This window comes from Oculina patagonica, chromosome 6 (assembly GCF_052425735.1).
Source record: "Oculina patagonica isolate OP01 chromosome 6, crgOcupat, whole genome shotgun sequence".
Lineage (NCBI taxonomy): Eukaryota > Metazoa > Cnidaria > Anthozoa > Scleractinia > Oculinidae > Oculina > Oculina patagonica.
This window is the reverse complement of record NC_135763.1, coordinates 4556428-4576037: the sequence shown is the minus strand read 5'-3', so window position 1 is coordinate 4576037 and position 19610 is coordinate 4556428. Positions and strand designations below refer to the sequence as shown.

The window sequence follows — 19610 nt, the reverse complement described above, 5'->3', positions numbered from 1 at the left end:
ATTTATGACTGATTGTTCGTTTCATAATCAGACAAGGAGAAATAAAATGATTTACGATTACGTGCTGTCCCTTTCTCTTGAGCCGGTTTGTGCCTTCACTGTCGTCCCCAGGGCCGTCTGTCCCTCCTAGCCGGCTGAGCCTGTACACGAGAAACAACTCCCCTACCCTCTACCGCGGTCAAACGACAGAAAAATGCAAAAATAAGAAAAGTACTGCAAAGATAAGGTTTTAATTTTTACAGTTCAAAGTTCGATACATTACCGGTATCCTAAGGGTTTACTAAGTTTTTTGGAGCTTTACTAAAAAAGTTCTACGTATTTGAAAATAGTGATATGCGGACTTGTCGGCGCCATTTGTCAAAGCACTTTGGTGCGGATGCGAACAATTTAAAAAGTAAAAACATCGTTTACTTGAGGAAATAGGATTATGCTTACACTCAGCAACTATTTTTATCTATCCTTGCTCATTCTAACACGTCAATCTGAACAAAAAACGCCGAAATGGAAAGAAAAGCTGCCCGAGACGTTTGACCGCAGTGAACCCCTACCCCTTCCGTTGTAAGTTGTTTTTTTTCTTTCTTTTTCCTTTTTGTATTTTATTATTTTTTTTAACGCATGTGTTTAATCATTTCGCTATAAACATCGTTCATTGTATTGTAATGCAGAGCCATCTGACAATTTCGAATACAAAATGAAGAAGGCAAGGCTTAAGTTTTGGTTTATTGCAAGAAAACTGATATTAGTACAATATTTCATCACAGAGTCATAGTCATGTAATGATCATTTACAAGATGGTAACGTAAATATCTTAGGTAATTAGGTAGGCATACATTGTGTGCCTATGTTAAGAAGGAAAGGATCGAGTGAAATTGACTCCACTACAACTCGTGAGTTTCCGAGTTACAAACAGCCAACTACTATACTCCTATTCAAATTACTTCCAATAAATTTGATGGTACCAATTTTAAAGCTCGGTGATAAATAATGAAGATGAATTTTTCAACAATGACACGAGCATGGGAAAAAGAAAAATTCTGAGTCCCCGACGGGAATCGAACCCATGACCTCCCAGATACCGGTTGGGCGCTCTAACCAACTGAGCTACGAGAGACTCGTGGTGAGCTGGGCCATTTACTAGGTTGATATGTAACACGCATCCTGCATACTGCTAGGATCAGCAATGTCGAGTCACCACGGATCAGCATCAGCAATGTCGAGTCACCACGAGTCTCTCGTAGCTCAGTTGGTTAGAGCGCCCAACCGGTATCTGGGAAGGTCATGGGTTCGATTCCCGTCGGGGACTCAGAATTTTTCTTTGTCCCATGCTCGTGTCATTGTTGAAAAATTCATCTTCATTACTATACTCCTATTTGCATAAATTACTTCCAATAACTTTGACTGGTACCCAGTCGTCTCTCAGTGTCGAATTGAATATAGACGAAGGAGGCGCTCTCACCTTTTACGAGAACAAAGGGGACGCCCGGCCCGAGCTAGCTATAATAAGTTAACATCTTTAATCATGAATACTGTAAAGTACTAGATTCATAGAACAAAAAGAATTCATTCATTCCGTCGACCATTCATTCGTTCGTTCGTTAGTGAGGCCCTGCCAGGGGGAGGGAGGGTCCCCGTGTCGCTTGTCTGAATTTAAAATGCCCCATGTCGGTGTTTTGTCGTACTTTACGATGCTTGACTTCACTGTCGGAATTCTGACGAGGAGGGTTTTCATTTGACGCGATCTCATATTAGGTGCTGTCGCTACTTTTTGGGCCATGTCGCTTTTGGGAATTTACCCTGGCAGGGCCTCGTTAGGGAGCTTTCACAAAAACCTGTTGGGGGGGGGGGGGGGCTGATGAGAAAATGGGGGGTGTCTGTGAAATTTTTTAGGTGTTAAAGAGGGGTTCTGAAAAAAAATAAACACCTGCCAGGGGGATACTTGAAAAAAAAAAATGAAAAATGTAACAAAACCATTGAGCAGTGGATTCCAATGTGTTTTAACATCAACAAGATTTTATTCAATATAATGTTCTAAAAATCATTGAATATAACTATCAAAACTGGAACCTTTAAATACAATTTCCTTCAACATCATATAATACAACTATCAAAACTGGGATCTTAAAATATAATTTTCAACATAATTATTTTAAATGTTTTAATATAACTATTTAAACTGGAACCCTTGAAATATAATTATCTCAACATCATTAATTTTACATGTTTTAATATAACTATCAAAACTGAAACCTTTAGATATAACTTTCTCAACATCATTTAATGATAAAGAAGCAGAAGAAGTTACATTTACTAGACCTGGGAGAAGCCGGAAAAGAAGGAGAATGTAGAGGACTACTCTACTGACGTGCAAAAATAACGACGTCAGAGTGGTCCTTGCATAGTTACAGAAGTAAAGGTGCAAAACCCGTCTTCATTTATATTTAGTACTGGCAAGAAACAAATTAGATATTAACGACTGTGAAATGTTTAACACTGGAAAAGCAGGGTCCTGAAAAAAATCAATGAAGGATAATTTCTCATCAGTCCCCCCCCCCAAAAAAAAAAAACAAGTTTTTGTAAATGCTCCCTTAGTCCGCTCACTCGTTCGTTCGTTCGTTCGTTCGTTCGTTCGTCCATTCGTTCGTTCGTTCGTTCGTTCGTTCGTTCGTTTGTTCGTTCGTTCGTTCGTTCGTTCGTTCGTTCGTTCCTTCGTTCGTTCGTCCGTCCGTCCGTCCGTCCATTCGTTCGTTCGTTCTTTCGTTCGTTTGTTCCTCCGTCCGTCCGTTCGTTCGTTAGTTCTTTCTTTCCCCCCCCATTTTTTTTTCGTTCATTTACTCTCCCTCAGTGCCAGTTTAGTAAGTTAAACATGAGGCCTTGGTTACAATCAGGCGGCCTCTTAGTCCTTAAAAACGTTTGCCCAAGACTCGAGCAAATGTCCGTTGTTTTCCAGTGTCATCAGTATCTTGACATACTCCGATCCGCCTCGGAGTCTGATTTTTTTCTTTACAGTCCGCCTCTTGTCTGCCACGTCGGCGGTGTCTGTGTCCTTCAGTTCTGCAGTTTGACTGGCTGGGAAGGGCTGCCATGTTTCTGGTAAACTGTGGCATTGGTGGCTGTCTTGTTTGCCTGTGTGGCCGTTGCAGTGGGCCCATTTTATGACTTCCTTGCATGTTCTGTTGCACGTAGACGCCTTGGTGGTGTGGCTGGTTCGCTTTTCTTTCTGTTCTGCCTTGAACTTGGTTGTGTGAGTAACCTGGCACGTTCAGTTGGCTGGATGAACAGGCTTTTTGGTGGTGTGGACAACATCGACTTTCTCTTCTTCGCTGTTCTTGTGACGTTTTGTTTCTGTACATTCTGCCCTCCGTTCTGCCTTGAACTTGGTTGTGCGAGGAACCTGGAGTATTTACTTGGCTGGATGAACAGGCTGCTTGGTGCTGTGGGCAACGTCGAGTTTCTCTTCTTCGCCGTTCTTGTGTATCGTCTGTGTACAATCTCCAGCCGTCTATTCGTTTTGGGCTCATTTTCTCATACGCTGCCTGTCTGTATAAATTGGCAGCCTGGCCATGATTTCCTTTCGTATAGACCTTTTCTCTTTGTGACGGCGCGGCTCGAGTCAGGTTGTTTTCATCGACAGTGTCAAGGAAATATTCCTCATCTGAAAAACTCTCACTATCCACGCACTCGCTGACCTCCGTTACTTTTTCGACGTGGGAAAATCGTAAATCATTTGTCTTTCCCACAGTAGCACCGGGAAGATATTCATTCTCGTGTGATAATGAAATGTGAGCTTCGTAGACTTTAATAGTAGAACGCCGAGTTTGTGTCGAATGAAATGGTGCGCCTGTGCCGGTTTCGATGGTGCTCGCTCGTTGCTCGACTGTCGCAACCACCCTAGAGTTACGTGCCAGTATTCTTCTGTAACTTGCATCCTCGTCAAGTTCTGAACTGTCACTTAGGTTCCACATAAATTCTCTTTTCTTCTTGAAGATTTCGCACAACTCCAACATAGACGGGAGATCTTTACGCGCTCGCATCTTGGCGGTAATGCCAGTTTCACGACTGATCATATTAAGTAAAACGAAACGAGGGCTACGTAAGAAAACAAGTAATTAGTGAGCGACACGCCCTTCTCAGCGTTAATACCAATAATGATGTCGGCTTCGTTTGTAGATTTTACGCCCGCGTTGCGAAATACGCGTATCGCGAAAATCAGTACTGCGAGCAGAATAAGGTTTTAACTTGTACTTTCATCTGACGAGAAAATTATTTTTGTTGTTATATTTTGTTTATTCTTTTCCTTGAGCCCATTTTCCATGAATGTTTTCGCAAAACAACAAATGGTGACGCCCTCCTGAACATGAAAGCCTACCGGTAGAAAGAGAGTGGACTACAGGTCTATTTAGACATATTTAACCAATCAAAAGGCGAGTATGTTATTGTTAGTTATGATGTTTTTCAGTGCTAACTCAAATCATCAACAAACAATTAACGAAAGTGTGAGTTTGGAAACGCCCCTCCTTTAGGATAGAGATGCGGGTATCCTTTGAAAATTGCCCCGTGCAAAAGCTAAGAAAGTGATCACGAGGGAGCTACCTGTGAAATAAGTAAAGTTTGTAACGGAGCTGGTAAATCACCAACTGGCTTGATGAAACAAAAAGATCCTTTGAATAACGAGTAAAAACACAGTGGAATTATGTTTGTCACTCATTAATAGAGGACTACCTAATTAATTATCGGTAATTAAGCATAATTAGAAAACGAAATTTACTTAATGAATTCCGTTGATGAAAGGGATTAAGTTAATTAGTGTAAAAAAAAATATAATCAGCCGATCAAAAGGCATAGAAAAGAAAAAATCGGCATATAAAAGTTGGAGCGATTACTTTTCTATGCCGATTTTTTTCCTTGAAGTTTCGCGTTTCCCTTGCCCTTACTAACTGCTCCAGAGTTACTTGTTACTCGTGCCGCAGGCTCAGCTGAAAGTGCGAGTTTGGACACGCCCCTGCGGGTATCCTTTGAAAATTGCTCCGCGCAAAAGCTAGGAAAGTAATCACTGGGGGAGCTACCTGTGAAATAAGTAAAGTTTGTAACGTTGCTGGTAAATCACCAACTGGCTTGATGAAAAAAATAGATCCTTTGAATAACGAGTAAAAACACAGTGGAATTATGTTTGACACTCATTAATAGACGATTACCTAGGTAATTTTCGGTAATTACGCCTAATTAGAAAACGACATTTACTTAACGAGTTCCGTTGATGAAAAGGAATTAAGTTAATTAGTGTAAAAACATTAATCAGCCAATCAAAAGGCATAGAAAAGAAAAAATCGGCAGAGAAAAGTTGAAGCGATTACTTTTCTATGCCGATTTTTTTCCTCGATGTTTCGCGTTTCCCTCGCCCCCACTAGCTGCCCCTAGGTCTCCGGGGATGTCTCCAGAGCAACTTGTTCCTCTTGCCGCCGGCTAAGAGAGTCAAGAGAGACAACTTGGCCTGTCCCGATTGTGATCGTAAAATGATGGAAAGTTGCTCACACGGGGGCGAATGCCAAAAAGTTGCTAAAAAAGTGCTCAAAATATTTCTAAGCATTACTACAACAGAGATAAAAAAAACAAAAACACCTTAATAACATTTCAAAGCCAAACTTCGTTGAATTACAAAAAACAATCGTGAGGACACCGATGACGTCACACGTCCTGGCTAACTTCTTCGGAAATCTTCGGCAAATTTCGTTAATCTTCGGAAAGTTCGAAAAATGTTCTTGAAACCGTCGTATGGCCTTCGAACAACACTCGGACAATCTTCGGAAATCTTCGGTCTAGTTGCAAAAAGTTACTCGAAATTGCAAAAAGTTGCTCGAAAGGAAAAATGTTGCTCGAAAGATTAAAAGTTGAACAAAATTTGCCGAGCACAATCGGGGCAGGACCAGGTACAAGCCCCTGACATTTCTTTCCCAACACGGGTAGCCTGAGGAACGTTTGTATTTAGATCCCAGGTCTCCTGTTCCAAGTTGCATCATCCGCCGCCATCTTGCAAATGAATTCCTAAAAGACTCACAAGAAAAGTCGGTTTTCTGTGTTAGTTCAAGTTTAAAATAACAAAGTTATGGCTACAGACAATGTTTCGTCTCAGGTCACTTCAGGACAGCCACATTTGGCGAAGCAAGATATATCTAAACTGGTAAATATAGCATTTCACGGTGGCCGGCTCGATCACGTGTACTTGTACTTGTAAAAAATGGCTGATCGTAGCTTGACAGTTTTGAACTAATGTTGTTAAAATTCTTCGTCTTACTGTGCTAGAATGCATCGGAGCTAAATCCTCTTACTCCCGAAGTTATAAGTCGACAGGCAACGATAAATATAGGTTAGTATTGAACATGTATTTGATATATCTTGTGTCTTATTTTCAATTGTCTGTAAAGAACTCATCTATTTAGGGATTTTAGGCTGCTCTTACTTATTTTTTTAATTTCTTTTTTCAGGAACGATTGGTCATGTGGCCCATGGAAAATCAACAGTTGTTAAAGCATTGTCTGGAGTACAGGTCAATGTCATTTATTGGTAGTTTTTGGTATTTAAGTTTTTAAAACAAACAGAAATAAGAAAATATCTTCTTACTGATCAGTACTGGGTAAAAGTAGACAAAAATGCACTAAACAGTAACATGATCCTCACCATGCCGTGAGCCCACCAATTTAGGGCCTCTTTATATGAGCCCGGTAAACAGGCTGTCTCGGTTACCAGGACAAATTTTGTCATCTTTTCATAGGGGAAATTTTCTCCCCGTTTGACTGGGATAAATTGAAGAGACAAAACCAAAATAGCGACACATAAAAATGCATTGGGCGATTCCAGAAAATATCCGTACCATACCATGGACGGCTTTTTGGAAATCCGAGGGCTGGGGGGGTTCTTTGAACTGGAATTCCGAAGGCATGGGGGGATACTTACGATTGGAATTCTGAAGGCATGGGGGAGTTCCAGATCTTGGATTTCCAGAGGAGAAAACAAGAGTGTGTTCCTTGAAAATGCTTATTTTGTGGAGTACCACCTTGCAAATAAAGCACGAACTGATGACCGCGTCGCAGAAGCAGGATACAAGACAAGTATCGATCGATCAGGCATGTGTTTGCGTTCAGTTACAAAAGAAAATCGCTAAAATGTGGGTTCTACATCAAGCTTCAGAGGCCTTAACATTGATGAACTTCTTCATTCGCTCTTTGTTTTCTTGTCAAAGCGGATCCACAAATATTTAGTCCATTCAGTGGAGTGGGAAACTCTTTTGCTACGCTTCGAGACGCCATTTTAAAGCACGTGGGTTGGGAGCGACTGCTGACCCTGAAGGCTCAAATTCAAGATGGCGGATGTGTCAGTGCACTCGATCGTATTATCTTCCGAGTTTACACACGTGCATCACACGATATTCTTATTTAAATGTTCTGCACCAGTTTGGGGCAATGTAAAGTTAATGTATGTTGTATCTGTTGAACAAGGGTAAGGAGAAAAGTCTTATTTTTTTTACATTTTCATCCCAGAATCTCTTGAGTCATGATGACCGTCTCTATGTATAGATCGAGTCATTTGAAATAATTTGAGATAAAATACGCCACATTGGGCATATTTGCGAACCCTGGCGGGAATTCTAAAGAGCTTGATGAAAAAATGAAAAATCTGAATGGGAGGGGGGGTTAACGATTATGGAATTCCGAGGGCATGGGGGGATAACGCATTTTGGAATTTCCGAAGGCAAGGGGGGCTAAAATATGGAAGCCGTCCGTGGTATGGTACGGATATTTTCTGGAATCGCCCATTCTTCACAACTATCGTAGCTTTATCGGCACTTGCAACTTTACTAATAAAGCAAATTCGCATACTTCTAAAGTGGAAATACAGTAGAACCCCGGTAACTCGAACTCTGAAGGGAAACGAAAAACAGTTCGAGTTAACGGGGTTTTGAGTTATCGGGGTCGATTGAATATTTAATTTTCCAAGTTAATAACTGATAGTGTACTGTTTTTTCAGCACTTCAGTACACAGTACAGTGCAAATTAAACTTATCTTGTCAGAAACACGATCAACACGATCATAAATTCTTATGATAAAAGTGGAAAATGGCTGTCAAATACGTGATCTGTTCGTTGCTCTAATCAAAGGGCAACCGTGGCGAGTTGCAAGAACCGGACTTCGAGTTATCGGGGTAAATAGGATCCAAAATTTTGATCAAGGGAAACGAAATTTAGTTCGAGTTAGCGGGGTTTTCGAGTTATCCGAGTTCGAGTTATCCGAGTTCGAGTTAACCGAGTAAAAATGACTGGAAAGTGAGTTCAAATCCAAGGGAAATGGAAGTTAGTTCAAGTTAGCGGGGTTGCTCGAGTTATCCGAGTTTGAGTTACCGGGGTTCTACTGTACATACAAGGCAAAATAATGCCATTTTGACCACCCAGTTGCGAAAGTAAAACTATTTTCACAAAAAACGGTTCATCGTGGTAACTGGGCTAGAGAGTTCATATGGGAAATTTTTCACTCCGGTTGCCGAGATCTCAGTTGTAGAAACAGAGATCTCGGCAACCGGGCTGTAAACAATGGTAGTTACCTCCAGTATCAAATGTGTCAATAATGTTCTTTTGCATGTTTTATTCCATTTCAGACTGTCAGATTTAAGAATGAGCTTGAGAGAAATATCACAATCAAGTTAGGTTATGCTAATGCAAAAGTGAGTTAATACATACTGCTCAACCACTGCCTAGAGAATCTCATATATGATAATTACTTCATTCAAATGATTATTGGTTTGAAAACATGATCCACAATATGTGAGTTCTATCTTCTTTACGTATTACTACCTGGCTCAAAATTATACGGACAACTAAAACTTGGACCTTGACAACTAAAGATTCTGGTTTTGTTGTCACTTCAGCAACTCGCTGAGAAGTTTAAAGGTTTACAGTCAAACCGGATGTTCTTTTGATGGGAACTTTGCAATGTTGCGGCGCAATGTTCCAATATTGATTGACAGTTTGCTCGTCGCAACTTGCAACTTTCAATTCAAATTTGCTCGAGCAATCTGCCAAGTTCCGGTTTTCATTTTGCCGTATGAAACGAGGTTGTACCAGCTTTGTTTCAAAGAAACAGAAAATAATTGCCCCTTATTCGACTGTTCATCAACAGAATGCGAGAAATAAGCGACAGGCTTAGTTTACATTGCTAAGTTAGGAATTACGTTTCAAAATTACAAACGTAAGCCATAACTTGCGGAGCAAATTTGAATTTTTAAGCGTAATTCCAAGTTTGGCGATTTCAACTAAGCCTGTCGCTAATTTATCGCAGTCTGTTGATAAGCAGTCGACCATAGGACAATTATTTCATCCTTCTTTGAGACAGAGGTGGAATTATTATGTTTCATACGGGAAAAATGAAAACCGGAACTTGCTCAGGCAAATTTGAATTGAAAGTTGCAAGTTGCGACGAGCAAACTGTTAATCAATATTGGAACATTGTGCCGCAACATTGCAAAGTTCCCATCAAAAGATCATCCGGTTTGACTGTAAGTTGAAAATCAAGTTTTGTTTTGCTTTTGCTGTATGACGAATGGGTGAAAAAGTCAGTTAACCTTAAATCGCGGCTTTCGCAATGCCATTATGGCAATATTTTTACACGAGGGACTCGTACAACTCTACCACTGACCAGCAGAATTGCTTTTAGAAGAGGAGGTCTAGAAAATGAATGGTTATCCACCATGCTTGATTCTTTCGTACGGTCGCTTGAAATTAAATATTTCTGACTCATGTTACCTACAATCATAGCCGCTGGAAATGTTCTATTTACTTTGTTTGCTTTAACCGCTTGTGGTAATCAATCAATCAATCAATCAACTTTATTAAAAGAGGGTAATGACAAACAGTAAAAACTGACAAACTAGCCGCCCTCGGATAACAAATTACAACTAAATTACTTGTGTTGTACAGGTGTTTTGTTGTTGTTTTTCTCTATCATATTTTCATGTTTTGTGTAATTTAAATGGAAAGTAATTCGAACTGTCCCAGGGCTGAAAATAAATGGTGTTAACACTAATGTTAATGAGGTCTTGTTTGATTTCTTGCCCTTATACCATCTGGCGACTATATTTTTGTATTTGGTGACTATTTTTTCTTTACTAGTTGCCAAAAGGTGACTTGAGTTTTTTTTTAATTTTGAGCCCTGTACTTAAGGTACTACACCTTGTTTTGCTAGATCTACAAGTGTGATGGCAGTTCATGTCCCAGGCCTGGTTGTTATCGTTCTTCTGGTAGTGCAAGAGAAGACGTATTCTCTTGTGATAGAATGGGATGCAATGGAAAGTTTAGACTTGTTAGGTAAGGGTAATATGAGGTTTACTTCCGTTTCAGAATATTGTTTACAGGGGCTGAACTGTTACAACTGCTTGTTACAATTCTGAATATTGCTTTGCTTTATTGAGGCCTTCCAAGGGGTCTCTGATGTCGCTTTGTTGCTCGTTTCCAACCCACTTGCCACCTATTTGGTGAGGGAAACATTGTCGCTGTTGCAAATATACACCCTTTCAGTGCTAGTTTCCTTTGGCTGTCCGTGCTCTAAAACAAGATTGTCTCTACATTAAAAGGCATTTTGGAGGAATGTCGCCTGTCACCAAAAATTATCCCTTGGAAGAAAAACTAGTACCGGTAATTCCCTCTCCTTTCAGGCATGTGTCATTTGTTGATTGTCCCGGCCACGACATTCTTATGGCCACCATGTTGAACGGTGCTGCTGTTATGGATGCTGCTCTTTTACTGATAGGTTAGTGATGCTTTCAAAATGATTGATTTTGTACAAATTATCTTGAAATGTTACTATGAGGAATAGAAAAGGAAGCCTTCAGCCATGCATCCTATACTGCTGGAGCTTATCCTAGTTTCTGTAGGAGGCAGCGTCGCCGAGTGGTTAGAGTGCTGGACTCGAAATCCGAAGGTCGCAGGTTTGACTTCCGTTCTGACCACTAGCTGGTGTTGTTCTTGGTAGCCCCGAGTTCAACTCCTCAGCTACATTGGCCCTGAAAAGCCCCCTCCTGGGGAGTGGTCAATTAAGTATTTATTATTATTATTATTATTATTATTATTATTATTAATATTATTATTATTATTATTCTGTAGGATAAAGCAGCTATGAATATTTCTAGTCCATTGTAGGGTACCCCCTCCCCCAGCATTATTTCGCTGGTACTCATTTATACACCTGGGTGGAGAGAGGCACTATAAGAGTGAAGTGTCTTGCCCAAGAACACAACACATTGACCCCAGCCAGGGCTTAAACCTGGACTGCTCGATCCAGAGTGCGGAGTGCTAACCATTAGGCCACACTGCCTCCTGAAATGTTAATATTGTACTGTTATACTAATGGCAGTCTTTGTTTTCTTGTTTTCCTCAAAGCTGGAAATGAATCTTGCCCTCAGCCGCAAACCTCAGAGCATCTGGCAGCCATTGAAATCATGAAGCTTAAACATATAATTATCCTACAGAACAAGATAGACTTGGTCAAAGAAAGCCAGGCTAAAGAACAATATGACCAGATACTCAAGTTTGTTCAAGGTAGGAATGTCAGCATATTAAGTTTTTTTTTCATAATAGAACAAAAGAACATAAAGGGACTGTGTCAATGGCTGAGTTAAATTTTTTTTATTAAGTTTTGCCAAATACTCACTGGATCTAAATGACAAAACCATATCTTTACAACCATAATTATTATGTGTCTCCCAGGCGTTACAAGCAAACAAGATAAACTTTGATTCAGCCCAACAGTAATTCAAAAACCCACATTACAACCTGTTTCAATCTTCTTCACTTTTGGCCATCCATACCTTCTTTTGTATTTGCTATGTTATTAAAACGTTCCTTCACTGTTTTAAGCTGTCATTTTTATATTTCTTCAAATTTGATGGTCATTTCCCATGCCTAAGTTTGGCTAATATCCCTGACGCAGTTCCTTTAATGTGCCTGTTTCTTGTGTAGAATGTCATGTTACCGCAGTTCTAAAAATAGTGCATTTTGATATTTTTTCGTCAAAAGGAACAATTGCTGAGGGAGCCCCTGTTGTCCCGATCTCTGCTCAGCTCAAGTACAACATTGAAGTTATTTGTGAATTTATCTGCAAGAAGATTCCTGTTCCTGTCAGAGATTTCACATCAGATGCTAAGCTCATAGGTATGTGCCATGTGGAAAGTAAGGTGTTATGCAAAATTAGATTTTCCTGCTTGGCAAGTTACTTACGAAGCCCACTTGCCCAGTGGTCAAGGGCCCAGGCAAGCTGTCTGCTGACTAAATCATTCTGAAAAGTAAAGCGGCCTTCACACGACAAACCATTGGCCAACTCGTGTTGGCAAACTCGAGTTGGTGTGTGTGAACGACGCATCAATGGCAAACAAGTTGTGTCGTTCACACACACCAACTTGAGTTTGCCAACATGAGTTTGCCAACTTTAGTTTGTCGTGTGAAGGCCGCTTAAGACAAGCATGCAACTAACCCGGGCAAGCAAGATTTGTTCAAAGGACAACCTAGAATTTAAGGGGTTTTTTTCAAGCTTTTTTTATGGTGGCCATACATGAAAATCACTTGTAACAACCTGTGCTGGAAAATGCCTTCTGATCTTTTTTATTGTGGAATTTATTTCCATTCCTGTTTTTAATACAGTTACTATAAAAGTTGTTGACACTAAAGAATAAAGCTAAGAGGGTGGCCTAGATAATAATTAATTACTTGATATGTCACTCATTAACTTTGCTACTTTTGTAATTTAGTTATCAGGTCTTTTGATGTAAACAAGCCAGGTTGTGAAGTTGAAGAGCTCAAGGGTGGGGTTGCAGGAGGAAGCATATTATGTGGAGTTCTTAAGGTATTTACAAATATTCCCATTTTTTTAATATAAAAACAATATTTAGTTTTTTAGTTTACTGCAGAGGTGCTTGCTTGTAGACTGGTTTATTTCACCATTAAGATGTAGAGACCTCGCTGACCTTAATCTGTAATCTAAAGACCTGAAGTTGATATTTCCCCAGCGCAGCCCTCGCATATTAATAAAAATATACATTTATTTTATTTTTTCATAGGTCAACCAAGAAATTGAAGTAAGACCCGGCATCGTTTCAAAGGACAGTGAAGGCAAACTGCAGTGCCGTGCAATATTTTCACGTATTGTGTCTCTGTTTGCCGAGCAGAATGACCTTCAGTATGCTGTACCTGGAGGACTAATCGGTAATAACATATCCTGTGTGACTTCCTTCAAACCTGAATATTTGTGATGAAAAATTAAATCAAGTTTACAATTTATTTTCAATCTCCAGGTGTAGGCACAAAGATTGACCCAACACTATGTAGGGCTGACAGGATGGTAGGACAGGTACGGATTTTTTTTATGTTTTCAGGGCTCCAGACTTAGCCATCGGCTAGAAGAAATGCAGTTTTAGCTAGAAGGTTCTGGGCTTTCACTAGCCAAAAATGGCTAGTTAAAATTACAGGAATTTGATTGGAAGAAAACCACTAGATACATTGAAATCCACCTCAAGGGAACAGAACTCACAAGTACACTGACGTCACGTCAAAGACTGTGGACAAGCTAAAATTACCAAAAAGTAACCTAAAATAATATTGACCCTAAAGATAATGATAACAGAGCTAGTGAAGTCGGCAAAGTGCCTCTGCCAAAGCTAAGTTACCTTGAGAATTCTGGCTAGTAGAAAATTGGTTTTGGCTAGTGAGCCAATAGGCAAGCTAACAAAAAAGTTTGTCTCGAGCCCTGTGTTTTTAGCACAAAGCTGGTTGAGCTCTGTTTGCAGTAAAAATGGAGCAAATTCAAGAGCACTTGATGTATTTTTATACCCTTTTGTTGTTGTGACAGGTTTTGGGTGCTGTTGGTACACTTCCTGAGATTTACACAGAGCTGGAAATCAGTTACTTCTTGTTGAGAAGACTGCTGGGAGTAAGGACTGAGGGCGATAAAAAGGGAGCTAAGGTATTTGGCATGAAATTAAATTGTATTTTAGAAAACTAAAGCCGTAATGCCTAGGTCAACTTTTCTTGGCTCTGGCACAGTTATTCTCCACATTATTTACTTATATCTTTGTCATTCAGATTATTAGTTTTCGTAAAAGGAAATTTGCTAACAATAAATACAAGAGAAAATAATGAACGACGTTTCGTTTTCAAGTTAAAATTCATATGCGAAAGAAAGTTATTAACTTTCTTTCGCATATGAATTTTAACTTGAAAATGGTGCCAGGATGTCACCAAAACGTCGTTCATTATTTTCGCTTGTATTTATTGTTAACTGTATTTCTAAATTTAATTTTATAAGAAATTTGCTAAGCTAAGCTTTTATTATTGAAAGCCAGGATAAAAATAACTTACGATTTAGAACTTGCCATAGCTAAACAAAACAAAAAGCTAAAAAATCATAACGAGAAATGGAAAGAGCTTCTCCCTGTTTTTCAACAGTAATTAAGAAATGTAGAGTTTATATTTTATATTTTGATGGAACTAATAGTTAGACACTTCTTGTATTTTTCGCATTTTCGTGTGTGTATTTTTTTTCCCTTTTTCTTTTTGTTTTTTCTATAGACCTAATGTAAGTAGTGTTAGTTTTCTTTTTCTTCTATTCAACAAATTATGATTGTATTTTAGTAATGTAAGTAACTGTCCCGTAAGTAGTGTAAGTAATCTTTTTGTAAGTAGTCTGTAAGTAATGTAAGTAACTGTATTATTTGATTTGTAAATAAGCTTTTTCTTTTTTGTGTGTTGCAATTAAATAATAATAATAATAATTAAAATAATAATAAAAATAATAAGCTAAGAGGTTGTAATAAGCTTTGTTTTGTTTCTGCAGGTTCAAAAGTTATCCAAGAATGAAGTGTTGATGGTGAACATTGGCTCTCTGTCCACTGGAGGCCGTGTGTTGGCTGTCAAGGCAGATTTGGCCAAAATAGTGCTGACTCAGCCAGTTTGTACTGAGATTGGAGAAAAGATTGCACTTAGTAGAAGAGTTGAGAAACACTGGAGGTACGTATAGAAAAACTCGCGTTACTTGCGTGACTTATGTACCCCAAATCGTTGTGTCACGCAACGAACAATGAGTCACGCTATCATTTGCATGTGGTGGCGCCGCGGTTACCTACACTTCTAGGTGGTTTCTTCATATACTAGAACAATGAAAATGCTGCTAGGAACAGCCTTTCAAAAACGGGTTGCATTAACGAGTGGCATGGAATATGATGATCACATAGAGACGGGCGGTCAGTTATAAGTTTGCAAGTTTTTGCAGCTTGATGTTGATTGTCTCTTTCTGATTCCATTCCCCGCGGAGGGTTGCCACAGGTCAGGAAATGGTCAGGGAAAAATAGTATTTTTCATGGTGAGGCAAAAGTCAGGAGATTCTAATTTGAGTCAGGGAAATTAAAATTATATCACCGCTGATTTAATACCCTTAAAGGCTGGAAGAAATTTTTCAGGTCAACGAGATCTCAGCAATGTTTTTTGCTTTGGAAATGGAAGCTGGAAGCTGGAAGCTGCAATTATATCTGACATTTTGCATTTTTGGTCAGGGAAATTTGATTTTTATCAGGGAAAAGTCAGGGAATTTTGAAAACTGATGTCTGTGGCAACCATGTTAACGTTCAAGGTTTTCTTAGATCGGTTTGTAGGTGCTATTGTAAAGCCAAAGTTTTCTTGAAAACAAAATGCCCAAACAGGGGAATTGTTTTATTCTCAGTTGAAAGTGCTAAAAATTCTTCAAATAAATAAGTTTACGTACTGTATTATCGGATTCCAAAGGATGTCGAGCTAACAAGTCGAAAATAGTTTTTCTTCCTATTAAACTGATCTTGTTTGTTCGAAGGGTGGATAACGCCAGGGCTGGGTTGTTCAAAGCTCACGATTAAGCTAATCCAGGATTAGCGCGAATTTTGATTTCAGCTTTTCAGTGAGGTTTTCTAATTATATTTTCCGTCGTTCAGTTTTGCAGTCGAAAAAACACTTTTATATAAGAGAAAATGAACCCTCGATTAACTTTTATCCTGGGTTAGTGTTAATCGACTTTAAAACAACCCGGCCCAGATGGAGTCCAATAGTTAGTGATTTATCAGGCGGACAGCGGTTTCCATCCTTTGGACCGATGATACAGCAGGATAAGATATAATTTGACATTTTTAGTAGCTTTTATTTCAGGGAGGTGTTTTTTCAGTTTAATATTCTTATTACTTCTGACACCCTATGTCTTCAATTGCAGATTAATCGGATGGGGACAGATCAGAAGAGGAGTTACCATTAAACCAGAGTCATGAGAAATAATAACTAGATTAACATTCATCTATAGTTTTCAAGAATCAACCTCGACATCAACTGCTTCTTTCAAGTCTTATGACGTCTCCCAGCAAACTGAGTGTTTCGCCCTGTTTATTGGATTATTATAGCAGAACGTCACATTCAAAAATGTTTCTTGTCTGGATAAGATCAGGACAATGTGAGCTTGTGTGAAATCTTGTATGACAGTGTAGGAATAATGTATCTTAAAACATTTGAATGTGGTCTGAAGCGAGGTCAGCCGTGGAGAACGCGGAAGTGGACTGGGTGAAGTAGAACTTTTTAAAAACATCCATTGTCGAGCTTGCTAACTCTGAGCAAAATATTGTAGACAAAAATATCTGAATAAACGTGAGTTTATTAGCTTATCCACTGTTTGCTCGCTCCCTTTGAAGGGCTTTAAATTGCCCCATTTATAAAAGGCATTTTAAGAAGGTTGTGCGTCATCTGAAGGTACGCTTCTCATAATAACATGATATAAACGCAGAGACGCCATCTTGATTGTTAAAATTTTCAATGGCAATAAAGATGTACCTGAAAACATCGTACGGAATTGTGAGACAACCCGGAGGAGATACTTGCTTATACAAGCTAAGTATGTTCCACACCAAAGGGTATGGCTTTTGAGCTGTTTTGATCTGAAGTTTGGTTCTAAAGGCTTACATGAAAGTCTGCGTCTGGCCAAGTCGCCTATCATGCCGGAGCTTATCCTGGTTTCCGTAGCATGTAGCAACTAGGAGTATTTCTACCCCCCCTGGATGGGATGCTAGTCCAGTGCAGGGTTAGCCCCAGCATTAAATTCGCAGGTACCCATTTTATACACCTGGGTGGAGAGAGGCAGCATGAGAGTCACTTGTCTTGCCCAAGAACGCAACGCAATAACCTGGGACAGAGCTTGAACCCGGAACCACTCCATCAGGGGTACAGCGCGTTAACCATTAGGCAACCGCGGCTCCCCAAATTTGTTTACAGATGTTGCCATTTTGGTCAGAAATTGGGTGTGGAACAATAAAAGTATTTTAAAACTTGTTTTCTCTGGTCTTTCAGTCATCTTCTAATAGTCCGGCGGCTTAGCTCGAAATTTTAGTTGAATTGTGCACTTTTTGATACAAGCATGAAATTTGGCACAATGAAAGTAGCCACCAACAGAATTTTTTTTAGATATAGTGCCAAGCCCGAAAAACGCCAGTTTCCATGGAAACCGTAATTTACTAAAATCAATGAAATTTCGTGAAATATTTGTTTGTCCTGGTTTATAGAAAAATACTATTATGCCAGGTAGTGATACCAAGTCGCACGTACAAAATTTTGAATGAAATGCTGTGATTTAGACTGTTCACAGACCTCTATATTTTTCTATTTTTCTTCTGTTAGCGAACGGCGAACGCTGGGATCGGAAAATGAATCGCGAGAGACCTGGACGCTAGCACAAAACGAAAGACGCGAGAGAGCAGAGGGCCGGGAACAAAAAATCTTTTTTCCATGCAATAATTTCCTAGTAAATTATTGGTATTAAAAAGATGGTAAAAATATAACAATTATAAGCCTAATTTAAAGCATCCATATCTTTATTATGGTGTATAAAAGCACAAGAAGAAGTACTTCGTGGGGGAGGGATCTCTTAGCTGAAAATTTCATTGCTGTTTACTAGCTGAAAATAGAAAATTGGCGTTGGCACTTTATCGAGAATTGATTAGTATGTGAATGCTTGTAATCCTGCAAAGTTTGGTGCTTGGATCAAAAACCCCACAATTCGGGAGCTAAGCCGCCGGACTAAAAAAACAATTCGATACGACTTGCCAGTTCGGATGCGAATCTGGCGAGGTCTGAAAACGGATATAGACAAGTCGTCGAAGTCGAGCCGGCGATGCGAAAAAAATTCTCGTCCCCAGAGCCACATGTCACTCTTAGCCGACGGAGCCTGTGCACGAGAAAAAAGTGGCTCTGGGTACACGTGATTTTATTGGCTAGATTTTAACAAAGGGAGTTTCAAATCTAGCTAATCAAATGACCCGTTTTAAACTCTCGTATAGCAAAAAGAGATTTTAACACGGTTCATCTGATTGGCTGTTCCTTTTGTTAAAATCCAGCCAATCAAATCATGTGTCAGAGCCACTTGTTTCTAATGCACAGTCTCTGCCGGCTCAGAGGGACAAGTGGATCTGGGGACGAGAAGGTGCGAAAGAAAAAAAGAAAGAAAAGTCCCGATTCCGCACAGAAAAGATGGCCGGCATATGATTCATCCAAACCATGTCCTATAAGATGCACTGAGTCGAGAGTCAAAACCCCTTATTAGTCCGGTGTTGTATTGTCTTGGTGATATTTGAATTGCATCCACTGATATAGCTGACAATTCCATATAAATCGGCATGGTACTTCCGGCTTGTCAACTTGACCTTAATTATATCTTTTACAAACTCGCAACCAAGGGAACGTTTTGTTTTGAAAGGTATTTTTAAAATAACATCACCGAGGAAACAAGAAAATGGTAAGAATATGGACACGTGCCGTGTAAATGGCTATTTCTTTTTATGCCTAATGTCACTTTTTAAAAACAATGGATTTTCTTTGGACAGAAGCATATCACCTGGGTGATATGCTTCTGCTTCGGATGATTGTATGATTATTTACAGCGAATAACAATTTGTTCATTTTTTCACGCAAATGTTCTTCGTCGCTGAGACTGGAGTCAAAAATGTCGATTTTTTTTGTGTTGTGTTTGTTGTGTTTCGTTGGCAAGCAATTAGTGGCAAGCATTGTAGCTTTTGTTCCCAAGCCCCACCGGCTGAGGTAAGGGAATTGATCTTCCGGAGTGACGAACGAGGAGACAAATCACTCTGCACTACTGATATCGAGCAGATGGAACTAATTAACTGCTGATTCTAAAAATAGCCTCATTCGTATATGCAGCTGTTTCGATCTGTCGCAACACAGCAAGTTTATAGAACTTCTGCTTTATTTGCTAACACGGATGACGTCACTGGTCATTTGACAAACTGTCGCTCTTATCTCTAATAACATATTGCAACAAACTTGAGAACTTTAACCCCGTTAAAGATGACAGGTCGTGATTATTTGGGAGGAAGTTAAAAAGTATCAAATGTTACGCAATTGAGATATTTGTTTTGCTGCCCTGTAAATGTTACGCAATTGAGATACTGTATTTGTTTTTCTGCCCTGTACTATAGCTTCGGCTTTGTCTTCCTGCCTACAATCTAATCAAAGTAGAATTATGTATAATGATTGTAAAACCCTCAATGAGGTCAAAAGACA

At 39.4% G+C, this 19610-nt stretch overlaps 1 protein-coding gene across 1 annotated transcript; it reads left to right on the top strand.

The window, feature by feature from the left end:
• The first annotated feature begins 5995 nt into the window (after nucleotides 1–5995).
• On the top strand, nucleotides 5996–16590 carry LOC144656203 (eukaryotic translation initiation factor 2 subunit 3, Y-linked). Its single transcript, XM_078516445.1, has 14 exons — nucleotides 5996–6175; nucleotides 6298–6361; nucleotides 6480–6541; nucleotides 8645–8710; nucleotides 10228–10349; nucleotides 10697–10791; nucleotides 11421–11579; nucleotides 12057–12191; nucleotides 12785–12879; nucleotides 13094–13238; nucleotides 13328–13383; nucleotides 13882–13995; nucleotides 14866–15038; nucleotides 16264–16590. Exons 1-14 carry the CDS (start codon nucleotides 6101–6103, stop codon nucleotides 16316–16318), a joined length of 1416 nt encoding a protein of 471 aa, XP_078372571.1. The 5' UTR covers nucleotides 5996–6100; the 3' UTR covers nucleotides 16319–16590.
• The last annotated feature ends 3020 nt before the right edge of the window (nucleotides 16591–19610 follow it).

What these genes read in the sequence shown, in the direction of transcription:
- LOC144656203 (XM_078516445.1), top strand. Translation starts at nt 6,101, where the DNA reads ATGGCTACAGACAATGTTTCGTCTCAGGTCACTTCAGGACAGCCACAT. An exon ending in TAGGTTATGCTAATGCAAAA is followed by an intron (nt 8,711 to 10,227) that starts GTGAGTTAATAC and finishes TTGTTTTGCTAG; the next exon opens with ATCTACAAGTGTGATGGCAG. An exon ending in GCGATAAAAAGGGAGCTAAG is followed by an intron (nt 13,996 to 14,865) that starts GTATTTGGCATG and finishes TTGTTTCTGCAG; the next exon opens with GTTCAAAAGTTATCCAAGAA.